This window comes from Myotis myotis, unplaced genomic scaffold (genome assembly GCF_014108235.1).
Source record: "Myotis myotis isolate mMyoMyo1 unplaced genomic scaffold, mMyoMyo1.p scaffold_m19_p_14, whole genome shotgun sequence".
In the NCBI taxonomy this organism is placed as follows: domain Eukaryota; kingdom Metazoa; phylum Chordata; class Mammalia; order Chiroptera; family Vespertilionidae; genus Myotis; species Myotis myotis.
In genome coordinates, this window is record NW_023416318.1 from 43,221,729 (window position 1) to 43,242,547 (window position 20,819).

The 20,819-nt window shown below is 38.5% G+C and overlaps 1 protein-coding gene across 2 annotated transcripts in view; it reads right to left on the bottom strand.

Annotated features, from left to right (window-relative positions):
• The window catches only part of BABAM2 (BRISC and BRCA1 A complex member 2), a 357,703-nt gene that overhangs the window by 314,146 nt on the left and 22,738 nt on the right, over positions 1 to 20,819 (bottom strand). For both annotated transcript variants that reach the window (XM_036335009.1, XM_036335008.1), the window contains exon 3: positions 14,520 to 14,596. In XM_036335009.1, the coding sequence (XP_036190902.1) occupies positions 14,520 to 14,596 (77 nt within the window). The remainder of the gene's footprint in view (positions 1 to 14,519; positions 14,597 to 20,819) is intronic.

The following is a 20,819-nucleotide window of genomic DNA, read 5'->3' on the forward strand; positions in this document are numbered from 1 at the left end:
AATATACAGTTGATATATTATAGAACTGTACCCCTGAAACCTATATAATTGTATTAAGCAATATAACCCAAACATTTCAATAAAAAGAGAATATTATTTAAAATAACTCATGTGCCCTAGCCGGTTTGGCTCAGTGGATAGAGCATCGGCCTGTGAACTGAAGGGTCCCAGGTTCGATTCCGGTCAAGAACACATGCCCAGAGGCAGCCAATCAATGATTCCCTCTCATCGTTGGTGTTTCTATCTCTCTCTCCCTTCCTCCCTGAAATCAATAAAAATATATATAAGAAATAATAACTCATGCATGAGTTTGTATTCTCTTTAGAAATAGGTTCTTCTCTTACATGAACTGGGCTAAAGGTGATTCCTATTTTACATAAATAAAATCAAGTTGCTAAAATGAGACTTCTGAGTCATAAGACAGGAGGAACATTGCTCACTTTTCTAAATTCCCAACATAGTTTACCCATTATGGTATGATAAATTGGAACAACTCAAACAATACATTTATCTTAACATTAAATAGTAAAGACATGTGCTTTAAATATCTCTGTGTTCCACAGAGTTTGAAAATCCAATGCAAATACTTAAGTCATATCCAAAGTGAATAGTCTTGATAGACGCTGGAACAGGAAAAAAATCAAACTGTAAAGGGAAAGAAACAGAAACAAAAAACAAACAAAAAAACAATAACTGGGCAATAACATGGCCTAAGTAATTAGACTATTGTTGAAAAATCAAAGCCCAAAACAAAACATCTTAATGTGACTGATGACCTAAGCATGACTTCATTTGCAGTGAGTAGGGTAAAGGTGTCTACCACTAACGCACATACATGTATTATGGAAAAAGACAAGATTTCAAAGGATGTCAAAGATCACTCAAGTTTTTGCCCTAGATTAACAAAATGGAAAGGGTAATTTCAAACTTCTACCCAGCACTTTTTGAATTTGCCAAAGTTTGAAGATTTTTGTTCTTTCAAAGGAAGAAAGCAGTGATGAGTAACAATAGTGTGCTTCCTGGCCTTAGGAAGGAGGAGACGGGAGCTACCACTGCACTTCCTAGAAAAGTAGACCAGCTGCCTTCTGCAAACTGAGATCAAATTGCCAAGAATGTACAGGATAGGAGTTGTGACAGATGACCTAAAATACTGATCTGTTGCAAAGAGGATGTAGTGCAAACCACACAGGAACTGACAGGAAACCAGCCCTCAGGCTGGCACTTACACATTCAAGAAGGCTAGGAATCCTGGACCTTTGACAGCCAAATTTCATCATCTTCCTCTGTAAGCAGAGTTATCCTTCAGAGAGAACAGTCAGGAAAATCGTGTACAAAGACCTGGTGCCTATTCCTATTTTATAACACTGGGCCCTGCCTGAACCAGTGGTTTCCTCATGTGTTAAAAGTCCACCCAAGGCCCTACAGCACTACTTAACCAAAAATCACGTTTGCTGGCACACACCTTCATTCTCTCAGCCATGAGCCCACTGAATGCCATAAATGATTCACAGACTGTGATGATGGTAAGAAGAAAAACTAATAATTGGAGTTCACCAAATAATGAGTCATACTCTGGGAGAAAATAAATCATTATTGTCAGTCTAATGGCATGAAATTTTAAAAATTGTTTTTAACATTAATATTCATTCCATAAATTTGGCAAAAGGAAAACAATTGAGAAACATGTGATATTTGGTTTGCTTATGCCTTACAAAAGTCCAGTTCATGCTCCAAGAAAAAAGAATGAGTAGGATATCTATTACCTATTCCTAGACTTGCCTTCTGGACTCACTGCTGCCAAGTTACTCATTCTCCCACACAACACTTTTCATACTAATTTTGACCCTTAAGAATCAAAAAGAAGTCTTGCCTTCTTTGCGCCCAAATGCCAAAATGGAATCTTTTAGTATTTCACCTTTATAAAGGGAATGTTTGAAAACAGGCCTCTTTGGCTGTGACATCAGTGCGTTACGGAGGCCTCCAAGGGCCGGAGGAAACGTTCCCAGTCCCTCGCAGTGCTGCGGCACTCCTACGGTGCAATCTGGCAATGGCCAGGGACCAAGTCTTTAAAGCTGTTTTATGGTATTTAACATATGGTCATAAATTGCTCAGTGCTCTAAAGAGGGGCTAAATTTGCCACCCCTATTGATGAGAAATGTTCTTATTTATTTAAATTTAGTAGCAAATTGGCACTTCTCCAGATGGAGAGGTTTGGGCATAAGTACAAAGGAAGAAATAACTAGAGATGAGTTGTAACTTTTCTAGACACTGAATGCAACCACATCCTCTTAGGCTTCCAGCACCACTATCAAACAGGATTATCATATAGAACAACAATAATATGAAAAGATTCTAGTTTCTAAGGCACAATGAAAGGGAAAACATAATTTTTATTGAAAATGCAGAAGAACTTTAAAAAAAGAAACATCCTCTTGCCTGGCTGACATAGCTCAGTGGTTGAGCACAGATCTATGAACCAGGAGGTCACGGTTCAATTCTGGTCAGGGCATATACCTGGGTTGCCGGCTTGAGTTCCAATAGGGGGAATGCAGGAGGCAGCCAATCAATGATTCTCTCTCATCATTTATGTTTCTCTCTCTCCCTTACCCTTCCTCTCTCTGAAATCAATAAAAATATTTTTTAATCATTCCTCTTAATCTTCAAGCTAACTCTATTCCCATTCATCTCTCTCCCCTTGTCACTTCATTCCTCCCACAAGTTATATGTGTCTGGTCTTCATCTGAAATCCTGTATCAACAAAACTCCCTGCAATTTCCTAAATCTTCTAGCATCCACTTTTCTATTTTGTTGTATTTTTTGTTAAACTGTTTATTTGTTTAATGGCTCTAATGCCCCATCACTAATGATGACCCTACTAAAACATTTTGTTCCCTTCCTTTTACAACCTAGCCCTGTAGCCAAAGGCAGAAGAAAAACAAGGATTTATTTTTTTGTTGGCGTTGTTACTAAGGATCTTAGTGTGAATGGTATCAAAAGGGAAATGTGAAGGGTAAAGCCACTGCTGGTTTTCTTTTTTATATGCTGACACAGAACTGGCTGAAGAAGAATCCAAAGATGATTATCTTTCCTGACTCTGGAAACATGAATAAAGATTTCAATAAATTAGAGGTTTGATAGCAGCCTGGGAACAGTATTAAAAGAACAGTTCTATGAAGAATTAGTAGTCTGGTTATAGCAGACAGAGGTCTTACTTTTTAATTTCAACAGAAATGGAGATCTGTATCTAGCACATAAATAAATACATATAAAAAGATAAATTTATTAAGAATCAATATATACAAGTTAATATGAATGATGTCATATACTAGAAATTAAGACATGGTTCATATCTTTTGGGGGAATGGAAATAAGAAATCTCAATTATTTCCCCTAAAGCAGACTAATGATCCAGTGAAAATCAAGGGAGATCAACTATCAGAGAATGCCACGTAAAGCCTGCCATGCAAGAACCTGAAGGGTCTGGAGTGCCTGTGCCATCTGGAATTACCATCAAATGTCTCAAAGGTCATTTGCCAACTTCTGTCTGAAATATCCTAGAGATGAGGGCAATTCAATGCCCTCACAGGCCAAAATAATAAAAAATAGGGACTAGTTCAAAACAAACAGAAGCACATCTGGGCCCTCCATATACTTCCATAAAGAACCTAGTGTCCTAAGTGCCCTTCATTCTTAAGTCAGACCAGAATTTTTAAAACTCTATTTTGCCTCCTCTGAAAAAGTATGAGTCTTTCTTTTCTGATCTGAAGGCACTATTGCCCGTGCCATAATCTTGCAAATAAATGGGTTGCGGGAAACCATCCTGAAATACAAAGATAATTAATAGAAATGTAGGCATTTGTTGGCACCAACTTTTTACCCTCAACAAGATGCTGTACACTTACTAAAATAGTCCATATTTTAGGCCATAAAAAAAGTCTCACTACATTTAAAAGGATCTAAGTTATACAAAGTATGTCCTTGGATCATAATGGAATTAAATTCAAAATCAATTACAGAAAGATATCTGAAAAATCTAGAAAATTCTGGAAACTAAACGTCACATTTCCAAATAACTCGTGGATTAAAAAAGAAATCAAAAGGGAAATTAAAAATATATAATGAATTAAAATGAAAACACAACATATCCAGACCAGTGGGATACAGCTAAAGCAGTTGTTAGAAATTTATAGCACTAGACACCAATTTTAGAAAAGAAGAAAAATCTCAAATCAATAACCTAGGTCAGAGGTGGGGAACCTTTTTCCTGCCAAGGGTCATTTGGATATTTATGACATCATTCGAAGGCCATATGAAATTATCAACTTAAAAATTAGCCTGCTATATTTGGTCAAACATTTAATTAACTCACCTCTAATGCCTTGACAGGGCCAGACCAAATTATTTCTCGGCCTTATATAGCCCTCAGGCCTGACATTCCCTACCCCTGTCCTAGATGAATAAAATTGAAAAATTAGCCAACTGTTAAATTGGACTTCACCAATATTAAAAACTTCTGCTCTTGTAAAAATACCATAAGAAAATGAAAAGGGAAGACACAGAGTGGGAGAAAATAGTGACAAACAACTTCTTTCTACATTATATAAAGAACACATAACTCAACAAAAAGACCAACAATCTAATCAAAACATTGAGCAAAAGATTTCAACAGACACTTCACAACAAAAGATATATGAATAGCCAATAAGCACATAAAAATGAAAAGTCAAAACCATAATGAGATACACCACTATACCACTATACATCCACTAGAATGGATATAATGTAAAAGACCAACAATACTAAATGTTGGCAAGTATATGGGATAACTAGCCTGCTCATAAATTACTAGTCCTATATAATAAAAGCATAGTATGCAAATCATCCCCTCGACTGGGAGTTCATCCAGGAATTCTACCAGGGGTCGGGGCCGGCCGGAAAAAGGGAGGGAGTACCCGGCTGGCAGCCATCAGCCACTAAGGGACCCTACCAGTGCATGAATTTCATGCACTGGGCCTCTAGTCCTATATAATAAAAGCCTAATATACTAAGTGTCCGGTCATCCGTTCAACCAATCAAAGCGTAATATGCTAATGATATGCTAAGGCTGCTCAACCATTCACTATGACATGCACTGACCACCAGGGGGCAGACAGTCAATGGGTTGACCAGTCGTTATGACATTCACTGATCACCAGGAGGCAGGTCTTCGACCAGTAGGTCAGCTTCCTGCTGGGGTCTGGCCAATCGGGACTGAGTGAGACAGGCAGGACATGCCCTAGAGCCTTCCCACAGTCCCTCCCTGGCTGGCCAACCTTCCACGTCCCTCCCTGGCCCCGACTGTGCACTGGTGCAGTCCCCTGGCCTGGCCTGTGCCCTCTCGCAATCTGGGACCCCTCAGGGGGTGTCAGAGAGCCAGTTTTGGCCCGATCCCACAAGCCAGGACAAGAGACCCCACTGGTGCATGAATTCATGCACCGGGCCTCTAGTAGTTATATAAATAGTATAACCACTTTGAAAAACAGTTTAGAAATAACATACTTATAAAGTTAAACATACACTTAGTTTACAACATAGCAATTCTACTCCTAGGTATTACCCAAGAAAATGAAAACACAAAAAGACATATAAAAATGTAACAGCAGCTTTATTCATAATAGCCAAAAACTGGAAACAACTCAAATGTCCTTTAATAGAAGAATGAATTAAAAAACGGTGGCCTATTCATACAATGTTATACTAGTCAGCAATAAAAAGTACTAATATAAGGGATAATATGGACGGATCTCAAAAACATCATGCTGAAAGAAGACATACACAAAAACTACCTAGTATATAAATCCATTTATATGAAATTCTAAAATAGGAAAACCTGTTTTATAGTTTCAGAGAGACTAAAAGCTCGGGGAGTGGGGAGATGGTGGCAGAGAACTGACTTTTATCTTTGGGGGATGAAAATGTTATATATATTGACTATGGTGAAGTAATTGATTATAGGTATTTACAACAGCCAAAATTTATGTAACTGTACATCTAAAATAGGTACATTTTAATATATGTAAATTATACTTCAATAAAGTTAATTATTAAAAAGTAGGCTATAAATATATATCTCAGAATTATTGTGTGATTAAAGGAGATAATGTGTTGCCCTAACCAGTTTGGCTCAGTGGATAGAGTGTCGGCCTGCGGACTGAAGGGTCCCAGGTTCAATTCCGGTCAAGGGCATGTACCTTGGTTGCAGGCACATCCCCAGTGGGGGGCGTGCAGGAGGCAGCCGATCAATGTTTCTCTCTCATAGATGTTTCTGACTCTCTATCTCTCTCTCTCTGCCTTTCTGTAAAAAATCAATACAGTATATTTAAAAACAAAAAAAATAAAATAAAATAAAATAAAGGAGATAATGTGTTTAAGTAAACCTAACTCTTTATAAAATAAATGCTCAGTAAGTTAGTTTAGCAATTTATCAGCCACATTTAATAAACTATAATCAGCATCAAAGCCAAATTTATTTATTTGTATATATTTAGCTATAACTAAGCTGACTTTAAAAATATAAGTTAATATTCATTACTATTCTTAAAATTTTTTAAACATTCCATGAATTCAAAAAAAAAATTCTGAAATACCAGAACAAAGGAGAAATAATGTCTAATCCACAAAATTAGCACTTACTTGCCTTTCATGAGCATTTTAGAACATTTACTAAATCAAAGGTGACCTGCCTCCCTAATTAGCCTCTAAAAATACCTTGAATGCTAGATAATAATCTTTAAGTAAATGAATCCTTTGAAAAGATAAAAATAAAGTAAAATTAACTATGCTACCAAGGAAAATTATAATGCCTCTCAGCATGATGCAAAATACTAAATCCACTTACACAGTATCCAACTTTTTACTCAGCTCAACTGTTACAAGTCATAGTAAAAATGGTTAACTCCTACTCTCCTTGCAGGTGATCTTGGAGACTATGTTTGGCTGCACGAACACACACATATCAGCCAAACCACTTTATATAGGATCAAAATGAAATTGATTTCAATATTCAGTAAGGCAGAAGTTCTAGAACACTATTTGCAATGTGTCTATTAAAATCTTTGTATATGTTTGACTACTGTTTGACAATTAAATGGTGCATTCCATTTAAATCGCAGTTCGAAGACTGGCTTAATTTCATTGTAATTATTCTCCAAAAAATACAAACTTACATTCAGTGATGTGTTATGGAAGCCTCAGAAATGAATGGTAATTTTAAACTGCTCCTCTGAGAACATGGGAGAGAATGTATTATCCAAATCATAATCATTTCTTTTTTTTTTTCTTTTTTTTTCAGTTTTTCCTCTGGAATAGTCAACTTCAAAATCTTTGGAGATAATTTTCTGGCATGACTTCTTCACTGTCACAAATGGCTTTGAAATAATCATCATTCCTCTCAGATGATAAATGATAGTATTGCTTCTATTGTTAAAGATAAAGTGGAAAATGTCTACAGTTTCATTTGGAAGCTCTTTAGAAAGAATTCCTGAGACAGTGCAACAGATGCCCTCTCAGAGTACCTGCCCAAGCCCTTGCTGACCTTGTGCCAAACTGGCCTCTAGTAACCAGGCTGAGAATACATGACCCAGAACTCTTGGCTAAATGACTGGATCATGAGTGGACACCCAGCTCAAGCTGCCAATCAGACCCTCTCTCCCAGGAATTTAGATTCCAAGACCATAGGCAACCTCTGGTCTTGAATTGAGTCACCACTTAAGAGGCTCAGAAAGTGGTTTCTATTCTGTGTGAAGAGAAACAGAAATCTAGGGGAGTCGGGGGGGGGCGGGGGGTGATAAAATGACAATAGAGTATGATGTGGGAGAAAGACACAGACAAAGACACAGATGCTGACTGGCAACTATGGTGTCTACCATCTTTCTGGAGTCCCTGGTACCAGTGCCTATGAGGAGTGGCTACACTTCCCACCCTTGGACACCATGGAATTCACTTAATTTCTTATAGAGACAAACAAAAAAGTCTCTTTAATTTTTGTTTATTCTAATGGGTTTCTTATAACCAAACAGTCCCTGATTAAAGTAAATTGTTAGTATGGAAAATCATTTTTTTTTAAAAGATAATTTCAAATTTGAAACCAGTCAGCAAACCATTTGCTTTACCAGCCACAGACTTGAATGATATTACAGTATTTCAATCATCTCTCTTTATAGATACATAGTGTTATTTAACCAACTTGTAAAATTGAAAATACTTAAGAGTTCTGTCACTTCCTCATCAAACCTCATCACTGCCAGATCCAAAGAATGGACATGGTTCATTCATTCCACTAACACTTACTGAGCACCTCTAAATGTCAGGCAATACACCAGAGAGTGGAAATAAAATATGATCAAAACAGCCTATTCTCTGGCTTATTTAAATAGGGTACACAAAACACAAACATAATCTCTTCAAGAATTAAGTGCTGTAGATCATGACTAGGGTGGCTATTTTTTACAAATATGCATTTATATGAAGCTCATTGAACTTCCTCTGTGAATTTTACTACAACTGATAAATTTTCACTCATTTTAGTGGCACCATCATAGACTTTAACATGTATTTTATTTAAATCAACCACTGGAAGATGCACTTTTACAATACTCTTTAAGTACCAGCTGTCTCTTCTACAATAATGAAATTCCAGGATTTCTCTTAAGTTCAGATAGCCTTTGATATTTCCCATAAGAATCTTACACAACGTGGTAACTCTTTCACTGTCCCAACATTGAAGAGCTGTCTCTTCACATTAATAGAGCTGAGGAAACAGTAACATCATTCCTAATGTACTGCAATCTGCAGGTCCTTTGTGTTTCAATTACTTCATTTTGAATGTGGGTAATTCTTGTAGGAATCAATTCATGAATTCATGGGTAGAAATATACCCTCCTCTTTGTCTTTCATTCTCAATATCCTTAACTGCACAAAATTTCCTTTACTCACAGATAAACATTTACAGGAAACTGTTTTCTAATATCTAAAATATAAAATTTAGTTGTACTAGTATGCTATTTTCACTGATCTGCTTTGAGAAAGTAAAATATATAAAGACAAAATTGACACAGACTCCAGATCTGCAAAGTACTGTATGTCCTTTCTGTTTTCTGTACTGTTAAGAGCAATGTTCCAGTTACAAATTCCTTGTATAATAAATAACTTCTAAAAACTGAATTTATGTTGGTAAAAGATAGATACAACAGAATGTCACATTCTCTATAACACCAGACTTCAAACAACAAAAATCTGAAAACAAAGATTAATTTATGCATAAATTCATTTCGTCAACAAATACTTAATTGAATATCTTTACTGTGCCAGAGGCTAAAGATATAGCTTAATAAATAATACCATCTCCATCTCAAACTTCATTGAGTTTAAAGTTATGAAATAAAATTACCATAAGCTTAGACAGTTTGATTCAGCCTTGGTTAAAATTACACTTTAAGTCACACATCATAAGTTTTCAATGGGATTTAATGAAAAACTTCAGATAAAGTTGTATACTATGATCAGTACAAGACCCACCCTGCCATTAAATGATAGTGAAGAAAGAGTAAGATAAAAATCCAAAACAGGAGAGGGAAGAGGAAGAAGAAAGAGTAGCAATCGGTAGATGAGATATTTCAACAAATTCCTAGAAGGCAGAATGCAGATGGAAGAGTAGTACTTGATGAAGCAGGGCAGAGAAAACTCTGGCTGCAGTAACATGAGAAAGAGGCTACTGATGAGCAGGAAGCCATCTGTCCTGGTAAATCCATAAAAACTTGCGGTCAACCAGTGTAAGGAGAGGTAAGAATGAGACATGGGGCTAAGAACAGGGAGATTTACAATTAAAAGCTCCACAGGGAGCGCGGCCGGTATAGCTCAGTGGTTGAGCATCAACCTATGAACCAGGAGGTTATGGTTCGATTCCCGGTCAGGGCACATGCCCAGGTTGCAGGCTCATCCCCAGTAAGAAGTGTAAAGGAAGCAGCCGATCGATGATTCGCTCTCATCATGATGTATCTGTCTCGTTCTCCCTCTCCCTTCTTTCCTTAAATCAATAAAAATATATAGTTTTTTTTAAAAGTTTCACAGGGAATATTTACTGTCACGGTAAGAAATGTCCAAAGCTGTAGAAGATTTTTATAAGAGTTTATTTGAGTGAAACTGACAACATATGCCAGGGAGTAAGATCTCAAATGCTCCCACAGAACAACAGTTTTGCAGCTTCTTTTATGCACTTGAAATTAAGGAAGGGATATAAGAAAGACTGGAGAAAGCAAGGAGGGGATAGGATTACAGAATAGTTAACAAGATTATGTGTTCTCTTGAAGGTTACGCCCCCTTAGAGGTATTTCAAAGATGTGTTAACCTAGACGCACAAGCACAATGGAGAGGCTGGTTTAAAATACTTCACTCTATAAGTTATAGGCCTAAATGACACTTTAGACCAGATTAACTTAATTGATATTTTTAAAGCATCTCATCCCAAAGCAGCAGAATATATATTCCTTTCAAGTCACATGGGCCCAGCATTATTTACAAAAGTCAAGATATGGAAGCAACCTAAGTGCCCATCAATGGACGATTGGATAAAGAAGAAGTTATACATATATATCTCGGCCATGAAAAAGAATGGAATCTAACCATTTGTGACAACATGGATGGGCCTAGAGGGTATTATGCTAAGTGAAATAAGTCAGAGACACACAAATACCATATGATTTTACTTATACGTGAAATCTAAAGAAAATAACTGAACAAACAAAATAGAAACAGACTCATAGATATGTAGAACAGACTGATGGTTGCCAGAGGGCTGGGTGAAAAAGGTGAAGGGATTAAGAAGTACAAGTTGGTAGTTACAAAACAGTCGTAGGAATATAAAGTACAGCATACAAAAGATCAATAATGTTGTAGTAAATGTCTAACCACTATTCCATACCCCTAAAACTAATATAAAATAATATTGTATGTCAATTATAATTGAAAAATAAATAAAATAACGTTATAGGCCTGGGCATGACTATCCACCACGACCTGCTCAGTTAGGGATTTATAATCAGACTAGAGGCCCGGTGCACAAAAATTTGTGCACTCGGCGGGGGGGCGTCCCTCAGCCCGGCTTGTGCCCTCTCGCAGTCTGGGACCCCTCGGGAGATAATGACCTGCTGGCTTAGGCCTGCTCCTGGGTGGCAGAGGGCAGGCCCAATCCCTAGGTGCAGCCCCTGGTCGGGGTCAGAGCAGGGCCGATTGGGGAGTTGGGGCACCGCCCCCTGTCATGCACAGAGCAGGGCAGATCGGGAGGTTGCGATGCCACCCTCAGTCACGCTCAGGGTAGGGCCGATTGGGGGGTTGGGGCATCGCCCCGTTACACTCAAGGCAGGGTCGATGGGGAGGTTGCGGCGCCACCCCGTCACGCACAGAGCAGGGCGGATCAGAGGGTTGGGGCGCTGCCCCCTGTCACTCACAGAGCAGGGCCCATCAGGGGGGTTGGGGCTCCGTACCCTGTCTCGCACAGAGCAGGGTCGATCAGGGGGTTGGGGAGCTCCCCCCTGTCACGCATGGAGCAGGGCACATCAGGGGGTTGGGGAGCTCCCCCCTGTCACTCACAGAGTAGGGCCGATAGGGGAGTTGGGGCACCGCCCCCTGTCACACACAGAGCAGGGCGGATCAGGGGGTTGGGGTGCCGCACCCTGTCACACTCAGGGCAGGGCCGATGGGGAGGTTATGGCTCTACCCCGTCACACAGAGAGCAGGGCCCATGGGGGGCGGTTGGGGCATTGCCCTCTATCACCCACAGAGCAGGGCCGATCAGGGGGTTGGGGCGCCACCACTGTCACACTCAGGGCAGGGCCGATGGGGAGGTTATGGCTCTACCCCGTCACACACAGAGCAGGGCCCGTGGTGGGGGGTGGGTTGGGGCGCCGCACCCTGTCACACACAGAGCAGGGCCAATCAGGGGGTTGGGGCACCGCAGCCTGTCACACACAGAGCTGCAGGGCAATCAGGGTGTTGGGGAGCTCCCCCCTATCAGGCACAGAGCAGGGCTGATCGGGGGGTTGGGGCGCCTTCCCCTGTCACGAACAGAGCAGGGCCGATAGGGAGGTTGTGACCCCGCCCCCTGTCACACATAGAGCCACAGGGCGATCAGGGGGTTTGGGCGATGCCCCCTGTCACACTGATCCCGGTGCTAGGAGGCATATTACCCTTTTACTATATAGGATAGAGGCCTGGTGCACGGGTGGGGGCCGGCTGGTTTGCCCTGAAGGGTGTCCTGGATCAGGGTGGGGGTCCCCACTGGGGTGCCTGGCCAGCCTGGGTGAGGGGATGATGGCTGTTTGCAGCTGGTCACACACCCTTCAGGGTAGGGGTCCCCACTGGGGTGCCTGGCCAGTCTGGGTGAGGGGCTGAGGGCTGTTTTCAGGCTGGGGATGCCTGAAGCTCCCAACAACTCCTTTTTTTCTTTTCTTTTCTTTTTTATTCTGGGCCAGCTTTAGCTTTGAGGCTTGGCTCCAGCTCTTAGGCCTCCGCTGCTGAAAGCAGGTTTCTGGCCTTTGTTTACCTTCTGTATTTGAAACAATGTTGCGATCCTGCTGGCTGAAGCCCAGCGACTAAAGCAGGTTTCTGGGGTTTTGTTTTGCTTCTATATTTGTAACATAGTTGCTTAGAGCTGCAGCTTAGAGGCCAGCAGCGGCAGGCGGGGAACGTTGGATTCCTCCGTCACTGAAGCAAGCAAGCCTCATGTTCGCTTCCAGCTGCCTGGCTGCCGGCCGCCATCTTGGCTGGCAGTTAATTTGCATATTGCCCTGATTAGCCAATGGGAAGGGTAGCGGAGGTATGGCTACTTACCATGTTTCTCTTTTATTAGATAGGATCACCCTATAAGGTTACCCATAGAACCCCACTTTTCATCCACAATACGAACCCTCTCAAAAAATGTCATGGTGGCCAGATATGTAACTCCAGAAAAAATATGCAAGGAATTTTCTAAAGAAATAGAACAAATAATTTAAGGGAGAGTTATAACAATTAAACTCTAAAATATGACATGTAGGAGTTCCTCATACTAACAGCTAGCCCACCATTAATCCACACACTCAGTGAGCCCGGCCTACACAGAAGTCCCAAAGTTTTATTGTCTGTCTTAAATATAATTGGACAATCAAAAATCACCTTTTATTTTAGGAAAGACTATAGAATAACAGAGGGAGAAAACATATGATAAACAAATAAAAATATAATCCCGGGGGGGGGGGGGGGAATTAAGATAATTCAGAAAACTTAAAAAAAAACTTCTATATCCTTTCAAAAATATTTTTTTAAATTGATTTTAGAGAAAGGAAGGGAAAGAGGGGGAGGGGGAGGGGGAGGGGAGGGGAGGGGAGGGGAGAGGGAGAGGGAGGGGAGGGGGAGGGGGAGAGGGAGAGAAACATCAATCAGTTGCCTCCTGCTGGTGCCCTGATCAGGCATTAAACCCTCAACCTGGGTATGTGTCCTGAGTGGGAATCGAACACACCACCATATGGACGATCTTCAACCAACCCATACTGGCCAAGGCTGAAAACTTTTAAGATACTGTATTCATAAAATAAGAACAAGACGTTGTGAAAGAAACAGAGAGCAAGAGTGAGAAAGAGCTCTTAAAAATTAAAATACCTAATTATGACTGTGGTAATAAAAAATCATCAGAAGAGCTCTACAGGAAAAGTGGAAGGGTGGAGGGAGACAGGAATCCGAGCAAATTATTTGAGACTTTGTTCCAGCAAGATAAAGGGGTAACCTGTTTACCAAGATATAATTATACAAAACAGATTTCTCAATACATAGATTCTACAAAAAAAGGTCAAATCCAAGAGAACAACAAAGGTAAATCCCATGTGACAACTGTGCAGGAGCAGGCCTGCAGAGCAATCATTCAAGCAATTTATAGACAGAGACCAGAGACAATTACAGATATAGAGTAAATCATGTTATCAATCTTGACAATGCAAAAGGAAAATAATAGAAAACAAAAGTTGGGAGGTAAAGGGCAGGGGCTATTATCTTCATCTTATAAGGTGGGGAGCCAAAAACACTGTGGTTAATGCGAAACTAAATAAAAGCATACCACGTGCTCATTGTCACTGTAGAGAGACTGTGCTTAAGTAATAACAGTGCTAACTCTGTGCCAGGCACTTACTAAGAATTTTTACAGGCTGTTCATTTAACTGTACAATACAATGCTTTAAATAATCCTTTAAAAATGTCACCAACACAGGAACCAATACTGATGATATAATCACATTAAAGAGGAGGAGAAAGGAGAGATAAAGGGTGAAGTGAAAACAGGCTGATGCTTCACATCTCAGAGGAGGAAGTCAAAAGATAATAATACCTAAAATTGGTAAATCAAGAAACAGAGCACCAGCATATTATTTGACTATATAGATCATCCCCAGAAGAACTGAACCCTAAAACAATTTCTGTAATCTACATTTTTAGTAAAACAGTCATCACTGACTTACATTTTAATGTCTCTCCAGCATATGGTATATGCAGTTTAAATCGGTCACAATTGGGTCCAGGAGTCAGTGACGTGCAGCTTTTAAAAAAAGAAAAAGAAAATATTTTTTAAAACCCCACATATTTAAGATATTTAACAAAGTAAATAAAAAGTGATTTATAAATAAAAGATTAATACAATGGCTTACAGAACAAAATAAAAGCCCACAGTGGTCATGGAGGCCAAGACAGTAAGACTTGCCCTAAAACAAATAATTCATTTATCTCACAATAAAATATATATGTCTTCTAACAATAAACACCAACACTGCTTCACTTATTTCTCTCAAAGAAATGTATCCTTCTTCTAATATAGGTATATGGTCCAAAAGAGATCTGTAGTCTTTGATGCCAAGAATTATAACATAAGAGTAACTTTATGGTCACATTTTAGATACAGATGCTTAGCTTTCACTCAGCACTAAAAAGAGCCCAGGCTCAGCTGGTGTGGCTCAGCGGTTGAGTGCTGACCTATGAACCAGGAGTCCCGTTTGATTCCTGGTCAGGGCACATGCCTAGGGTGCAGGCTCAATCCATCCCCAGTGTGGGGCGTGCAGGAGGCAGCCGATCAATGCTTCTCTCTCATCATTAATGTTTCTATCTCTCACTCCCTCCCTTCCTCTCTGAAATCAATATTTTTTTTAAAAAAGGGGAAACTTAGTGAAAAATGTGAATTATGATTTTTTTCAACAAATGCTTCTTTATTAAGTACCTATAATAATGAAAAGTAAAAGCTGATGAAACACTGCCTAAAAGAGTGTTCTACCACACGTGTTTTAATGAAAATTATTTTCTCAGTAATAAGTATAAGAACTGTATACACGTACATCAATGACATAAAAGAGGGAACAAAGCTCTCATAACTTGATTAAATAGGCTCTACAATGTGACACTATTGATTTATTTAGCAAACTCTTTAAGTAAATAAACTCTTTAAATAAATAGTGAAAGGTAAATTTGGATTTGAATCCTCTAAGTCATTACTAGGTCCTAGTTACGGAGATCATTAAAGACCCACTATAAAGAGGAAAAGTTGGCAATTTCAGTGCACTTTATATGGTTATAGTGACAGCTGAGAATTAATCTGGATTAACACAGCTAAAACAAGATATAATATAACCCTTTAAGACGCTAGCATTTTTAAGACAATGCAAAACATAAGCAAAATAAATGCTTTCTAATTTAATGCTAAACCTATTATTTCGCATATTTTCTGGAGAAAATAATGATTTAAACCATATGTATGCTTCAATCCATCTAAAAAGAACAAAGTAGATGGGTCCAGGGTTCCTTCCCTGAGTCTACGTCAGCTTCCTTTCCCCAGACTATTAATTTACCATTTGGCATGTTCTCCTACACAGCTTCCTGTTTTCTTGGTAATGACGTTTGTGCTTAACAATATTCAACATCAGCTGAGAAGGAAGTCTTCAGCTTTGGCAACCTAAAATAACAGGTGACCGTGAAATAAAATAGGCTCAGAGACCAATAACTGCCTGTTAAATAACTATTAAGTCATAAATTAGAGTGAATTATTGTTAGCTGATGTTCACCACATTTTCATTTTACAGAATTAATTTATTTTCTCTATCATCAATGATTCGACTCAGACTAAATCAGTTTTAGAATTATCAGTTTCTACACTGAAACACAACAGTAAAGAAGCTAGAAGACTGATATGGGCTATCTTAACAGCTATCAAAATAATCTATAAAACAAAATTGCACTAAGGTAGATTTTTTACAAGGTCCTCTAGCAGAATGGAACTATCCACTTGATGACAAATGGTGTTCCTAATACACCAAGTATATCCTCTATATCTCTAGAGCCTGCAATCTATTTCTAGGCTCGACTAGAAAATGATGGATTCAATTCTTAGCATAAGATTTCAAAATGCCATTACCAAAATAAGTGACTCAGCCCAGAATGCTTTTAAAATTATGAAAATAAACTATTTTTTAAATGTGTTTGTCAGTTCATGTGGCGTCAAGTGTTATTCCCAGTTTCTATGCTATATCTCCATTTATGGATGATAGCTTTCCAATCTACTTTAGGGAGTATTTTTAAATGTTAGTAAGTACTCCTATAACAGAATTGAGGTTTAGATTAAGTGTTATTTGAGTAGGTATAATGGGCTCAAATATTATTTTTAACAGTTAACTAGGAGAGGGAAAATCTTTTAATTGTTTTAGATGCTTAGGTTATTAATATTTAAGCTTTCTTCTCTAATATGAGTATTTACTTCATTGTTAACAGAAGAGAAAATTAATAGAAAACTGCAAGATAAAATTACACAGCCATTCATGATTTTTAAAACTCTTTGCAAACAAGGATAAAAAAGGAACTTCTTTAATATGATAAAGGCCGCCTACAACATCATACTTAATAACAAAATGTTAAATTTTTTCCCTTTGAGATAAAAAAAAAATGAGACAAGGATACTGTGGACCCTGAAAAAGAAGATACCTACTAAGAAGGGCTCCTGGTGGTTAAATGGGCTCAAATTTTCAAAAACAGAGCCCAGCAGCCATTTCTACACAGGGGTCTCTCTTGCAAACTGCACTTCACAGAGAAGTCTGTACTTAACCGTCTGCCTGAACTGTGTTTCTGCCATCTGAGCCAGCCCTTATAAAGGAGTTTCTGGAATCCTATTTCAACCAATAGGACTAAAGCTTTCACCATCCAATCAGAGCTGTGCAGCTATGTCCCACCCCACCCCCCCATCAACAGCTTCACCCACCAATCAGAGCAGCTCCATTATGACCAATCAAGAAGTACCCCTTGGATGAATCAAACTGGGAGGATTTAGAGTCCTCATTTGCATGAGGACAGACCAATCAGGGACCACGGGGTGGGCAGCTCTGTCTATATAACCCTGTAGCTTAGAAGCATACTTTCCCTTTCCAGTGGGGAGCAGAGCTGTCTAGCCAGAGAGGGTCCTAGTCCCAGGGCTGCCCCACAACCATGCTGTATCACAATTGAGATGTTTTACACTTAATAAAGTTTCCTTCTTCACCTCACCCCAAATTGGGGTTAATGTTGGTATTGAATTGGTGCCAACAACCATGGTTGACAATACCTACCTGTTCTTATCACTTTTATTCAACACTGTGCTGGAGGTCCTAGCAAATAAGTAGCATGGGAAAATAAGGATGTAAATACTGAAAAGGAAGAAATAAGACTATATTTTTTTGCAGATAATATGACTGTGCATGTAGAAGTTTTAAAATCTTCATATGCATTACTGGAAATAATATGTTTAGCAAAGTTGCTAGACAAAGAACATACTCAAAAATCCACAGTATACTGCATAAAGCTATATACCAGTGATGGTGAACCTATGACACATGTGTCAGAGGTGACACGCAAACTCATTTTTTTGGTTGATTTTTCTTTGTTAAATAGCATTTAAATATATAAAATAAATATCAAAAATATAAGTCTTTGTTTTACTATGATTGCAAATATCAAAAAATTTCTATATGTGACACGGCACCAGAGTTAAGTTAGGGTTTTTCAAAATGCTGACACGCCGAGCTCAAAAAGTTCGCCATCACTGCTATATACCATCAACAATCACCTAAAAGATTAAAAACTTTTAGAAAGATGCCATTGAAAATAACATCATGATCAAATCTATAGAAATAAATGTCACCAAAAAAGTGTAAGGTATCTATTTAGAAAGCAATTTTTAAGAAGAAAATAAAGAAAAATAAATAAATGAACACAGACATATGTACATAGATTAAATTAATCTGGAACCTCAAAGGCAGATTCATACAATGTTAATAACAGCAGCATACTTTAAAATAGCCCCAAACTGAGCAATTAAAATGTAATTTCAAACTGGATCCCCAAATATCCATCAGCTATAGGATAGGGAAATAAATTAAGATACAACCATAAAATGAAATATATAGCAATGGAATAAATAAATTACACCTAAATCCAACAATATAGATTAATCCCATAAACATTGATGAATGAAAGAATAAATACTGTATGATTCCATTTGTTTAAAGCTCAAAACCAGAAAAAGCTACAGTGCTTGTGTACTGATAACAATTTATAGAGCCGCGGGAAAGTGATGACTGTAAGTCAGAACAGTGGCTTATCTATGGGGAAAGAAGAGAGTGGGACTGGGAGAAGACACATAGGGGCTCTGGGGGCACTGCCAACATTTGATTTCTTAATCTAGGTAGCGATAACACAGATGTTCAGGTTTTGGTCTTTATTAAGATGTAAGAATATGATTTCCACTACCCGTGTTTCCACAAGCCCTCCAAGTGACTCTGATTCACACTCAAGTTTGAGAGCCACTGCTTTAAATATGGACTATGTCCTGGGCTTAGTAATAATCACAGTAATTAATGCCAGTGGATCAAGGTAGCCACCTGTATATGCAAGTTCACATTTTCCTTTCATGAGGGGTTGATAGTGGTTCTCTCAATTATTCAGTTACCTTCAGCATACTGTGATATCCTACATGAATGTAAGAAATCTACTGCCTAGTTTTAACTATACTAAAGGATTTAAGAAATGAATAAGTGGCTTAAATTGAATCTGTGGCTAGAAAATAATACCAACAAGTACAGACAAATCTTAAGGTGGGGGTGGGGTTGAAAACTAGTCTCATGGCATAGCGCATGCAGCCAATGTTGCATTTCTTTCATTAGTATTTATATATTTTTAGAGATTTCTTTTTCAGCTATGACAGGTGAAAATACCATATTATAAGTAACATTACTAGTACGGTGTTGCTTTTTTCATCTTATATCATTCTTCTTAACTTATATTTTATATATGTAAATACACATATTTTATAATTAAATAAATATAATATGCATGTATTGGGGGTTCATTAGCAAATTATTTGAGGTGCATAATCAAAAAAGTTCAGAGTGCTGCTCTGAGTTAAAGAAAGCAGCCCATTCTCAGGAAACTGTAATCAAAAAACAAAAATCAAACTTATGAAAGTCAAACAAGGCACAATTTAAATAACGATTCAAGACAACAATAGATACAAGTCACAAAGCAATTAACATGATTAATTGACAAATTAGTGGTTAAAGAAAATAAGCACAATAGAAGCTGAGAGAGCAGAGAAACCACTTTTAGCCGGAGAAATCAAGGAAGTGTCACTGAATAGGACTGGCCTCTAAGAATGAGTTGGATCTGAACAGGCTAGGAGAAAGAAAACTATTTACCCGCAATTGTCCTTAGATAAGGGTAAATGCAAGGTGACGGAGATATTCTGCTCTATAATTAAACAGAGTTAATTAAACTTAGAATCCCTTAGTGCCCAGCAGCATACCTGCTGGACCACAGGAAGCACCTGATAACTTTAATAGCACAGGTGAGCAAGTGGAACTGGAGAGGACAAGCACACTCCAAGGTCATGTCAAAGTCAAAGCAAATTACATAAATGCCCTGGACTGATTCCTGTTCCAACTGTGGGACTGCTGGTAATTCTTACATTAATAAACACTATAAGAAATCCCCAGGGCTCTAGCCGGTTTGGCTCAGTGGATAGAGCATTGGCCTGCAGACTGAAGGGTCCCGGATTCGATTCCAGTCAAGAGCACATGCCCAGGTTACAGGCCCAGAAGGGGAGGTGCAAGAGGCAGCTAATCAATGATTCTCTCTCATCATTGAAGTTTCTCTCTCTCTTTCCCTTCCTCTCTGAAATCAATAAAAATATATTTTAAGAAAAAGAAATCTCCAGAGACAAGGCCAACTTACACACTATTTCTATTCATTTAATGTACAACATCATTTTATAAAAGTAATTTTACACTAAACACTTAATTTGTTCAATAAAAATATTCATGTAACCTTTTTAGGCCACCATTTTCATTCCTTGACCTGAAACATGTACGAAATGGATGTATCCTTAGCCTCTGAATTCTGGGGCTTTATATTTCATATCATTTGTATACAGTTGACCCCTGAACAACACAGGTTTGAATTACATGGATTTTTTTCAACCAATACTATAAATGTATTTTCTCTTCCTTATGATTTTCTTAATAACATTTTCTTTTCTCTAGCTTACTTTAGTGTATGAATATAGTATATAATACATATAACATACAAAATATGTGTTAATCAACTGTTTATGGTACCAGTAAGGCTTCCAGGCAACATAGAAACAAACACAGGGAAGCAGCCAAAATGCGAGACAAAGAAACATACCATAAATGAAAGAAATGGAAGAAAGCAAACTACTGGATATAGAGTTCAAAACCATGGTTATAAAGTTACTC